This window comes from Bufo gargarizans, chromosome 7 (genome assembly GCF_014858855.1).
Source record: "Bufo gargarizans isolate SCDJY-AF-19 chromosome 7, ASM1485885v1, whole genome shotgun sequence".
Lineage (NCBI taxonomy): Eukaryota > Metazoa > Chordata > Amphibia > Anura > Bufonidae > Bufo > Bufo gargarizans.
The window spans coordinates 4,363,946-4,376,538 of NC_058086.1; the positions used below are offsets into that span (position 1 = coordinate 4,363,946).

Sequence of the window (12,593 nt, forward strand, 5' to 3'; positions counted from 1 at the left end):
TGTCCACAGTGCCATCACGACAAGACAGATCAGAAAGCTTAGATTTCAAGATAAGCAGCACCAGAAGTGTCTACTAGCCACATATCCCAAACATGATAGTGGGAGAGTCGGGGCAAAAAAGACATATGGATGTTGGCCGAATGACGGCTAGCAGTTAGCTTTAGAATAAATTAACAAATTCATTTAGACTTTCCTGCAAGCTAAAGAGCCATTTTGGACGGAAAAGTGAGTGCATTCTTTAGTAATCGGTTATAGGAAAGTTGTAACTCTTTGAGTTAGTCCTGGAATTTATATTCCAACCACAAGACATACTGAACAGGAAAGCAGCAGGGAGAATAAAAAGTGCTATATTTTTTTTCCTTTTTCTAAGGGGCATTACTTAGACGTGTATATAATAGGGGTACCCTAGCAAATCAATTACTACTACTATAATTATAAACCTCCACCATGTAATCCATTAGAAATAATGGGACATTGGCTTTAGATTTCAAGCGTAAATCAGCAATCAAGGTGAAGTTTGCTATGCAAAGTAGTGAAAATTCTTAAAGTCTGACCAAAGCCATAATAAAGGCTTGAATGGTTTCCAGACATTTTGTAAATGCACCTGCCTACTGACCAATCCACAACTGCATTTTCCTTAGAGGTGCTGTAAAACTATTTTTATGGTTGAACACATTCTGTAAAGAATATAAGACACAACACATGCATAACTTTCCTTATGCATGTGAACTCAGGAAAAAGGCGTTTTGCCCCTTTTCCCTTTATACCGCAAATCTTGTACAATTCCATCTCTGCTCTATTCTCCCCTCAACATAGGGGCAAAGGTCCTAAAAATAAGTGCACACATAGCTGTAAGTATTCAATTATATCACATAGGAAGTAGTTCTGTAAGTCTGGAAAGCAGTCATGATACAGCATTCACTGATATGGATTACTTAGCAATTTTCTTCCAACTTCTTAAAAGGTAGGTTCACACATGTGGCAACCAACTCCAGGAGTCTATTTTGGCAAAGGAGACATGGCCCGATACTGCCAAATCCCCATTGACTATAATGGGATCAAGCTACTTTCTGGTAAAAATGCTGAAAAAGCTGCAAAATCCTATTATAGTCCATGGGGATCTGGCGGTGTTCGGCAATACTTTAAAGGGGTTCTACAGTTATTTTAAACTGATGATCTATCCTCTGGATAGATCAGCGGGAGTCCGACACCAGTGACCCCCCCCCCCCGATCAGCTGTTTGAGAAGGCTAGCGCTGTGGCCTTCTTGCTGTTTACCTGCAAGCCCAGTGACGTCACGACTAGTATTACTGACCTGGGCGCGGCTAAGCTCTGTTCACTTGAATGTAGCTTAGCCACGCCCAGGTCAGTGATACTAGTCGTGACGTCACTGGGCCTGCAGTAAACAGCAAGAAGACCACAGCGCTACTGCCTTCTCAAACAGCTGATCGGTGGGGGTCCCGGGTGTCGGACCCCCACCGATCAGATGCTGATGATCTATCCAGAAGATAGATCATCAGTTTAAAATAACTGCAGAACCCATTTAAGCTCCGGTAGTCTATTCCTCTGCTGGAACAGACTACCAGAGTTAGTTGCTGCATATGTAAACCTACCCTTAATTCTTAAAAAAAAACAATATAGAAGTATCAAACTAAAACACCTTTCAGGATATAGCACCAAGGATTCACTTCATGCTGGGGCTACATGGTGATCTGCAGCGCATCAGAGGGTCTTGGAAAAGACACGCAATCAAACATTTGTCATTGCATGACTATTTTAGAGCTGTTAAGCTATTTTTTTTTGCAGCTGTGCACAACTTGCATTGTGGTCTAGAATGGCAAAATCGCATGCGACTTGCAACCTGCGACCAAAAACCCACCAGTGTTGGATTCTTATTTTCGTGACAGTCTTGTTGCATTATATAACGAGTCGCACCTTGACTCCACTGACAATCATTAGATGTGATGTTACAATACAACATTGCCACGTGGCCGAGCCTTGCTCCCGTGGCAGAGCATCTGTCATCTACATAGTTATGTGAAGTTTAAAGCAGGGAGAATATCATTGAAGAGTAACCCCACCCACCCAAAGTGATTGACCACTTTGTGTTGCACACTGGTACAGGGAAGGAAGGGAATCAGTGGGTGTGGGTGAGGGAATCAGGAAGGACTCTGTCTCTCTCCTAGGAGTTCGGTCAAGATTCTCTCTGCTTTTTACTCAGAAATCGTTCATCTAGATAGCTCCTTGTAAATATTTGCTAAAGGCTAAATTTTGTCCAAAAACTGAAAGATTTCATACTCTATGTATTCAGCTGACTGTCTAAAATAATTTTCCATAGACGTCTAGAAGTGTCAGTCGATACAAATATTCATAGGATGCAGAAATATGGAAAAGCTGAAAATTCTACTGAGAATATGATACAATTGATTAATATAACTCATTATACAGTGACAGATGCTCTTAAGAATTTCAGGCAGGCCTTCACATGTCATCATTCACAGAAAATTACACCCATTGAAATGACGGAACTGTTCACCACTTCGCTTGCTGGCGAAACACACTGGAAGTTCACCAAGTAAAAGATCTGTAGAAGGTTAGCACCAGGTGTCATCTTAGCCCCCTTTTGTTGAAAGACATTTAGGAAGTGGGGCAGAGCAGTGCCAGTCTTAGGCAGATCCTGACAGGCTAAGTAACCACTTTATCAATGCAGTGATATAAACACCCTTCATCTACAATGGACATAAATAGGTTTCAGCACCAGTAATTTTATAACACCATAGACCTCAAAGGCTTTCCAGAGATCACATTTCTCCAGGTCTTGTACTAGCTTGTCCACAATTCTTTTTCAATAGTTAAAGATGCATTCACTCAGAAGCTTATGTTTCAAGTTTCAGGCTGGAAATAAAGAGTTTCATTCTTTCAGCCAATAAGTTAAGCATTTCAATAAAAAGCAATTGCCTACACCACCCTTTCCAGCAAGTTGGCTGGATTTAACTCCCTACTATACACAAACCTGCTAGTAAGGGTCTTCCGTTTTTTAATTATACAATAAATGAATCAGAAAATTTAATGGCAGAGAAATACTGGCCTTTGTTTTTCTAATTTGACCCACATCTTTATAAAGGAACTTTCTACCTAGAATAAAACTTACATTTACTGTGCACAATGAGCCGCAGACTTTTTTCTTGTTCCTCCAAATTGCTATACAGATTCTCAGTTTCAAAGAAAAATACTCGAACAACTGGTCTTAAAAGGCGTTACCCCAAGATAAGTATCTGGTGGGCATCGGACCTCTGGACACTCATTGATCCTTAGGTTGGGGTCCCCAAGTCGCCCAAATAAATGGAGTGGTGGGCAAGCATTGTACTTAGCTATCTCCGGCACTGCCATAGAGAAAGAATAGAGCGACAGCAGAGAAAGTATTAATATGTGAAAACTACTGTGCATTGTAAATGTAAGAATACCATTAGATTGGAAATGATTCAACTGGAAATACAGTACAGTCAATACAAATGATGCTAATAGATACACAGACCCACGCAAGTCATATCCCATTGTACTGGTTATAAAGGGAGTATTACCAATATGAAAATTGGGCGTGGGTCACTAGGATCTATACAGAGATCATAAAACTTTGTGTTTTAGATCATCGATTATTTACAGCTGTCTACGTTATATACAGTGTAAATAACCATGTATATACCGTGTGAATAACATCCGATTGAACACATCTATGTTCATAAGGATGCATGGATATATTACATAACACATACATATCCGCAATGCATAGCTGTAGACCCTTTATCTCTAGTCAACTATACATAATATAAAAGAGAGTACTTAGTAACTATTCTAGTTTCTCACCATTATTTACGCTAATTTTGTTTGCTGCGCCAAGTAATTTAATGTAGCCTATTTCATTTGTGTCTTTTTAGGACTGCCCTGTGGCAATATTTTTCTTTGACATTAAGTGAAGCATGTCACACATAGAAATAAGAGAGTTGCCACTGCAGAAATTAAATAAGCATAGACATATGAAAAAGTATACCAAATATTTAACTGCCCATTTTTTTTTTTTTTTTTACAAAATATTCTACTATATAGATAGGTTTTCCTCATAATGAATCCACATCCAGAGACTCATGCTGTAAATATGTATACCTCCTGAAACTTTTACTTACAAGTTCTAAGAATATAGTTTAAAAGCCACAAAAAATGTGCAATTCACATTTGTCGCTTTTTGCTCCACTACATATAAAATGACACACATACTTATTTCATAAAGACTAGTAAGTGCCATCACATTCTAAGTTTAAATTGTACCATCATAAGCAAGGACATAAGATGAGCCATTTTTATAGACGTCTATTAACCTAGATCGAGGTCAATTCAAGTCAATGTGATGCACACCATCTTACAGAACAGCACCACATATGAATCATGACCTTAAAGTACATACTAAATGGGTGGTGTAGCAATAGCTTAAGAGTGAATTAACCTTTAAATAGTTGAACTGCCTTTACGGTTACAGTTCCTTCTCCCTACTATTTGCCAGCAGCCGCCACTTTCTCGAAGTCTTGTGCATTGCAGAACTCCTTTATGGTGACTGTTAAAAGGTTGCTTGTAACATCCGTCACTACCACATTGGAACAAGGGGACATGTCTGGGCGCCAGTCTCCAGCCTCTTCAGGGTCAGATTCATCAGGCTCTCCTTGGCCACGCTTGCTTGCGGAAGATTCTGGTGGAATGGAGAGATCCAGTGCTTCAGATTCCCGCCAGTCAGGAACAGCTGGACTTAGGGTCTCGGGGAGTAATTTAGGAGGTCTATCATCAGATGGAGCTGGTGAAGGACACCCAGATGTACTAGAGCTCTCATCACCAAGACCTTGGTTAGCGCTTTCATCTTCTGCTTTTTCTCCTTCTGGATCTTCAACATTTGGCTTGTTATACAGGGAGAATGCTCCATACTTCAAATGGCGAATTTGATTACGAAGCATACTCTCGCTGTACTTCTTGCTTTTCCCAATAACTCGGTTTCGGGATGGAATTTTAGGGCGTGCTAGAGGTGCTTTTGCTCCCTTGTCAATTACCTTCAGATTAAGAATGATTCTGCTCCGTTTTGGCTCTCGAGGTTTGGTCTTGCGGTTGATGATCCGTACAGTCTCTGAAAAAGGAGACACAGGAGCACGAAGCCCAGAAGTAGTTCCCGAGGGTAATGAGGGATCTGGACGGGGAAGAGGGCGTCGAGACATACTATGACAGCGTCGTATATCTTTCTTCAAACGATGTACGGCAGCGCTGGAGTGCAATTTAGGGGAAGCACTTGAGCCGGGTTTAACTCCAAAGTGGACATCATTTATACGAAGAGCTTCAGCCTGTGCTCTTGCCTATAAATACATAATATAAGTACATAATATATTGTGTAAATAGTTGCACAGCCTGTAGAAATATTACATTCCTCAATCTGGAAGCATTTAAAGCGTACCTAAACTTTAAACATACTTTGCATTAAATCAATACTACAGTGTGTGTACATGAAGAATAATTCAATTTCGGGCCACTATACTGTATGAATTGTATCTGGCATTTTAGCAGTTTCCTCCTGTGCATGCTGAATGTCTAGTTTGCAGTTCTCCCAGAGCTGGTGGGTGGAGAATAGCTGCCATCCACTAACACAGAAAATGGAGGAGAATCTGCCTTCTATCCTTCTCTTACTCACTCAGAAACACACCCTGGATCATGGAGGACTTTATATAGAATGTATGACTGTGAATAAAGAACCTGTGTTTATTAAGCTAAATCAGTCTCTCTGCGCTTTCTTGGAGTCCTGTCTAACGCTGCTCCTTCTCCCTCCTTCGATCTACATAGACTTGTATTGACAATTGCAACCTGATACTTCAGTGAGCTGCTTCTGTCTCTGATGGATTCATAGCATAAAAAAGAAAAGAAAAAGAAAAATGCATTTGGGTCAGAGAGGGGAGAAGCTAAACAGTTGATAACATGTCTCTCTAATAAGGGAGATACTGAAAGGATGAAGAAAAAGAATTAAAGGGAGTCTGTCACCTCCATATGGCCATATACAGCGCTTACATGGCTCTGTAGCACACCTATACAGAATTGTAACAGTACCTTTGTTCTTTTCTTTAGACTTGCACCAGCAGGAAAAACGAAGTTTAATTCATATGCAAAAGAGCACTTGCAAGTGCCCAGGGGCAGGGCCGATTCTGGGTGAAATGGGGCCCTGGGGCGAAAAACAATAAGGGCCCCCCACCCCCAAATGCACATTTCTCCAGTCCAACTGACTCCAAACAGAACCAGGGCGGGCTAGTACACTAGCACGGGTGAGATGGTGCCTGGGATGGATCTGATCCAGTTTAATCAACCAACCTACCAGACTGGGATGGATCCCGATCCAGTTTAATCAACCAAGCTACCAGACTGGGATGGATCCCGATCCAGTTTAATCAACCAACCAGTTACTGGTAGGTTGGTTGATTAAACTGGATCGGATCCATCCCAGGCACCATCTCACCCATCCCAGTGCCAGTATACTAGCTCGCCCTGGTTCTGTTTGGACAGTTGGACTGGAGAAATGTGCATTTGGGGTGTGTGAGGGGGCCAGTTACTGGTAGGTTGGTTGATTAAACTGGGTCGGATCCATCCCAGTATACTAGCCCGCCCTGGTTCTGTTTGGACAGTTGGACTGGAGAAATGTGCATCTGGGGGGGGGGGCAGTTAGTTACTGGTAGTACGGCCACCGGCTCCACTTGACTCCAGACTCCAGCACAGTTAGTTTTAATTACATTACTGCGGTGCGGCCCGTCTCTCCACACATAGGCACACAATAGAATTATGCAATTATAGATAATATAGTATATGCGGCTGGGCCCGCGCTGGGGGCCCCAAAGGAGTTGGGGGCCCGGGGGCAATTGCCCCCCTTGCCTCTATGGTAGCGCCGGCCCTGCCCAGGGGAGGAGTTCAGTGTGTAAGTGCCCAGGCTGCTCTGCCTTCTTTTCACTTTACTCCTCCGCAGTCTCTTGCCTCATTGATAGGTCCGGACTTGGAGGGCGGGCAAAGGAAGAGGCTAGGGAGGCACTTGCGAGAGGTCATTTGCATATGAATTCAACTTCGTTTTTCCTGCTGGTGCAAGTCTAAAGAAAAGAACAAAGGTACCATTACAATCCTGTATAGGTGTGCTACAGAGCCATGTAAGCGCTGTATATGGCCATATGGAGGTGACAGACTCCCTTTAATATTATCAATTTGTAAAACTAAATAGAGGTACATTTAGTTTCCTGTATTTGTTAGAGATGGAATAAACATGCATTTCACATATACAAGTGCATACTAAATTTCCTGTGCTTCCAAGACCGGGAATGAACAGGTTATATGCACAGTTTATAGTGGAATGAACACTTATAGTGAACACATAACATACAGGTATATACATACAGAATTAACATACAAGCTTATCACACTGCTTTAGTTTAACAATGTTCAGGTTATTAAGGCTGTACTACACAGGCTGATTCTGCAGGCGATTGTCGGGAAGGAAACGTTCCTTCCTGGCACTCGCGTGCTTGCTAGCCGATGAGAACGCTGCTATTACATGCAGCATTCTCCTCCACCACATGGGGAGGAGTGATCGTTATGGATTGCTCGTCCCTATGCTGTCTAGTTATTTGGCCACATCAGATCGTGATTGGACAGCTCAATCTGCCATCAGCAAATCGTGATTTTTCATCAGATCAGTAGCAATATTAGACTGCCAGATGATCGCTAACAAGTGTTACTAGCAATGCTCGATAGCTGTCATCTGGCTAAAAAACTGCAGTGTAATACAGGCTTTACACTGTCAGCTTAACAGTCAAGTTAATGTTTGCTAAATCTGTAATTGCCTGTGCTTTTTAGGCATTGAATGAACAGGATATGTGTAGTTTATAGTGAAATGAACACATATTCCATAGAAATAGCGTTCATTTTGTATTCCCTGTGCTTCTAATACAAGGATGAACAGAGTATCAATAGAGTATATAGTGACTTGCTTGTTTGATATAGAATAAACAGTATATATACACTCACCGAAAGAATTATTAGGAAAACCTGTTCTATTTCTCATTAATGCGATTATCTAGTCAACCAATCACATGGCAGTTGCTTCAATGCATGTAGGGTTGTTGTCCTGGTCAAGACAATCTCCTGAACTCCAAACTGAATGTCAGAATGGGAAAGAAAGGTGGGCTACAACAGCAGAAGACCCCACCGGGTACCACTCATCTCCACTACAAATAGGAAAAAGAGGCTACAATTTGCACAAGCTCACCAAAATTGGACTGTTGAAGACTGGAAAAACGTTGCCTGGTCTGATGAGTCTCGATTTCTGTTGAGACATTCAAATGGTAGAGTCCGAATTTGGCGTAAACAGAATGAGAACATGTATCCATCATGCCTTGTTACCACTGTGCAGGCTGGTGGTGTAATGGTGTGGGGTAAGTTTTCTGGGCACACTTTAGGCTCCTTAGTGCCAATTGGCCATCGTTTAAATGGCACGGGCTACCTGAGCATTGTTTCTGACCATATCCATCCCTTCATGACCACCATGTACCCATCCTCTGATGGCTACTTCTAGCAGGATAATGCACCATGTCACAAAGCTCAAATCATTTCAAATTAGTTTCTTGAACATGACAATGAGTTCACTGTACTAAAATGGCCCCCACAGTCACCAGATCTCAACCCAATAGAGCATCTTTGGGATGTGGTGGAACGGGAGCTTCGTGCCCTGGATGTGCATCCCTCAAATCTCCATCAACTGCAAGATGCTATCCTATCAATATGGGCCAACATTTCTAAAGAATGCTATCAGCACCTTGTTGAATCAATGCCAAATAGAATTAAGGCAGTTCTCAAGGCAAAAGGGGGTCCAACACCGTATTAGTATGGTGTTCCTAATAATTCTTTAGGTGAGTGTAGTTTATGAAGACTAAAGAGAAATTACTGTAAGATTTCTCTAGCTTACACAGGTTGGTGGTAATAGTCCTTGACTTGCGTTAAAGGCGTTTTCCCATCTCAACAGTTGATACATATCGTTAGGATATGTCACAAATGTCAGATAGTTACAGGTCTCACCTCTGAGAAACGCTCCTAAGCTCGAGAATGGGACCCAGAAGTGCTCCCCATTCAACGCAATGAGACTTCTGAAAATAGGGAAACGAGTGTGCACGCCTATTTTTGGAGGTGCCATAATTGTGAATGGACAGCAAGGTGCCCAAGCATGACCACTTTCCTTTTACTGACATGGGACTTCTGGAAACAGCTGAGCCAGCGCTGAGCTATTTTAAGTAAATGAAGGGTTGCTGCATTGGCAACTACTCTCCCTTTACTTTGGAGGCCTCGTTCTCAAGATAGTATGTGTGTCCCAGAGGTCTAGCACCTATCTGGGATTTGTGGCATATCCTAATGATATGCCACAAATGTTACGATAGGAATACCCCTTTAACCGAACACACAACATTTTTAAATAATGCTGTCAGCAGGATTACATATCTTGGTGCACAATTAAAACACAAAACCTCTTAATAAGCATGCTGAAAATGTTTAATTTATTTAATATACACCATGAGTAAATTTAAGCTTTTCCCTTTAGAAATCAACACAAACTTTTATTGAAAGAGTTTTCTGGACGTTTTCGCCAATATGTGGCTGGTAATATCCTGTGGACCAAAGATCTTTTACATAGTACTTGCCCGTCCCACTGCCCCATCTCCGCTACCCTCGTATGGGGGCTGCAGGCTCTTCTGCTCAGGTCCCGACCAGACATGACCGCTTCTTTTCCTGTTCAGCTTTATTTAATACTATGTAGCTGAACAGGAAAAGAAGCAGCCCACATCCAGTTGGGTCTAGTATATGTAGATCAAGTGATCTTTCCGCTATAAACTACACATATATCCTTTTCCCTGTATAGGAAGCAAAGGGAATTTAGTATACACCTGTATATGTGGAATTTGTGTTCATTCCATCTGTAACAAATACAGGAAAATTATATCTCTCTCTAGTTTTACAAATTGATAATATTGTTCATTCTTTTTCATCATTTTTCTTAATTCTTTTTAGTATGTCCCTCTAATAAGCCATATTACAAAGTTTCTTATGGTTGCTTGTACTAAGTTGTGTGAAAAGTCAGAGCCCATTTAAAGTGTTTACTACACGTGACTAACAGTGACCACTGTTCTGGCTTAATCTAACATCTCAATGTGAACAAAACATTGTTTAAAAAAAATAAAAAAATAAAATAAAAAAGGTTTAGGTGCATTACAAGCCCCAAAAGCTATGGACACCTCTGACATTAAAAAAATATTTTGAAATGTCAGTTATCTTGAACAAAAAAAAGCAGCATGAAATTTCACTCTGCAATCTTCATTCCTTTACAGACCCCCTTCATTAACAATATGCAGCCTGGTTCTAGTTTTATCAAGATGTGTTTCTACAAGGAATACCTGCTGTATCTGTGTAGGATGCATTGCTACATATCTCAGCTAAGTACTTACTTTCCTTCTGAAACAGGACAATCCCTTTAATTTTCAATGGTATATTGCCAAAATGAAAAACAAAAACAGCAAAAAAAAGAAATTTCCAAACAGAAGTGTCCTTTCAAACAAATCTGAAGTTAAAGGGGTTTTATGGTAAAAAATAAAATATTTTAGCAAGTTCTGGAAGCATGACCCCTGAAACAGAAGAGTCATACTTACCTGCTCCACGCTGCTACAGTCCTCTGTGCTGCCTTCACTCTCTCCTTCTTCCATACCCAGCATGGGTCACATTTGGCTGGCTATGGGCATGGTCACATGCACAGCTTCAGCCAATGACTGGTGTAAGACAGTGACAGATCTTACACAGGTTAGAGGCAAGGAAGGGGTGGAGAGTGCAACGCACTCCCCTATTTCACCACAGGTGAGACAAGCTGCATAAAGCACCTCCCAGGGTGTCAGTAAGGCCTCTTTCACACAGGCGTTCCGGATTTGCTCCGGATGCGTAGCGTGTGCATTGCAGGAAAACCGCGCGAGTAGGAATGCAGTTTTGACTGCGATTGCGTTCCGATGTTCAGTTTTTATCGCGCAGGTACAATGCAATCGCGGAGGTACAATAAGAGAAAGTAAAAGCATTCTTAAAATAGAATGCTTACTAAAAATGTGGCTTGAGGGGTTAAAAAAAATAATAACTCACCGGATGCTCTTGTTCGCGCAGCCGGCAATACTTTCTTCTTTCAAGACCTGCAAAAGGACCTTTGATAAATGTAATCTTCTATCTTCATTCAGCAGAACCTGCGCTGACGTCACCGCGCTCACGATTACATCATCAAATGTCCTTTTGCAGGTCCTGAAAGAAGAAGAAAGAAGACTATGCCGACTGAGCGAACAAGTGGATGAGGCGAGTTAATATTTAATTTTTAACCCCTCAAGCCACATTTCAGTAAGCATTCTGTATTAAGAATGCTATTATTTTCCTTTATAACCATGTTATAAGGGAAAATAATACAGTAAATTGACTTATCAATTTACTATCATCTCCTAGCAACCATGCGTGAAAAATTGCATTGCATCAGCATTTTCTATGGGGCCTGCGTTGCGTGAAAAACGCAGAATATAGAATATTTTCATGCAACGCACAAGTGATGCGTGAAAATCACCGCTCATCTGAACAGCTCCATTGAAGTGAATGGGTCCGGATTCAGTGCGGGTGCAATGCGTTCGCTTCACGCATTGCACCCGTGTGGAATTCTCGCCCGTGTGAAAGGGGCCTAAGGGGAAAGTGTGCAAACAGAGGCCTGGTGAGGCTCTGCAAGTGTGGTCTCAGCTGGGCAAGGCTGAGAGACCACGAAGCTGGGAGATATTCTGACTGTGCTGCAGCCTGAGGATTGGTGGACTATTGGGCTGAGAAAGCCGCACCTGAACTGTCATGTATACTGTAGGTGAGTCAGAGAGACACGTCTTATGTTTTAGTTAGTGCCCGGGTAGATGGGTAGGATTTTATTTTGCACTGTTTATGTTTGTGCTTTTGCCACAATAAAGCACTGTTTGAACATGAAAGTCTGTTGTCTGTAAAGATATCTGCGAGCATGGCCCCAGTGAAAGAGAGCTACCCCTCACAATTGGTAGAGGATGCGGGCAACGTCCATGCTGAAAGGACAACACAGAAAGTAAAAGGCAAAGTGGTTGCTAGGGGCAACAACATCGCAGCAAAGGGCAGCGTCCGTACTGTTCTGGACATTTTATTTTTTGCTGGGTTGCAAAGGAAATTGCTGTGTGGAGCTTAAAGGGCCAGAAGCCCAGTATGAGACTGACCGGTGGAAATGACTGCAAAATGGTACAGCCCGTGAGAGAAATCCTGCGAGTTAGTGATCGGGGGAATCCCGCTGGGTGTCATTCTAGACTCCCGCCAGCAAGTGTCTCGGGTCCCGCCTGAAATTCTGGACTTTGTAACGAGGGGGCCAGAGACAAAACTACAGTGTCACTGATCTTTGTGACGGACTATGGCTCCGTACAGTGGGAGCTCTTGATATGTGAGACCCTGAGGGTAGAGTTCATACTGGGCAAGA

The 12,593-nt window shown here is 42.0% G+C and overlaps 1 protein-coding gene across 2 annotated transcripts in view; it reads right to left on the reverse strand.

Annotated features, from left to right (window-relative positions):
- Positions 1–4,252: 4,252 nt before the first annotated feature.
- CBX6 (chromobox 6) overlaps positions 4,253–12,593 on the reverse strand; it is a 58,424-nt gene continuing 50,083 nt past the window's right edge. The window contains exons 5-6 of one of the 2 annotated variants that reach the window (XM_044301134.1): positions 8,322–8,378; positions 4,253–5,385 (exon numbers count right to left, since the gene is read on the reverse strand). In XM_044301134.1, the coding sequence (XP_044157069.1) occupies positions 4,543–5,385; positions 8,322–8,378 (900 nt within the window). In that variant the 3' untranslated portion in view covers positions 4,253–4,542. The remainder of the gene's footprint in view (positions 5,386–8,321; positions 8,379–12,593) is intronic. The other variant, XM_044301135.1, reaches the window with a different exon arrangement.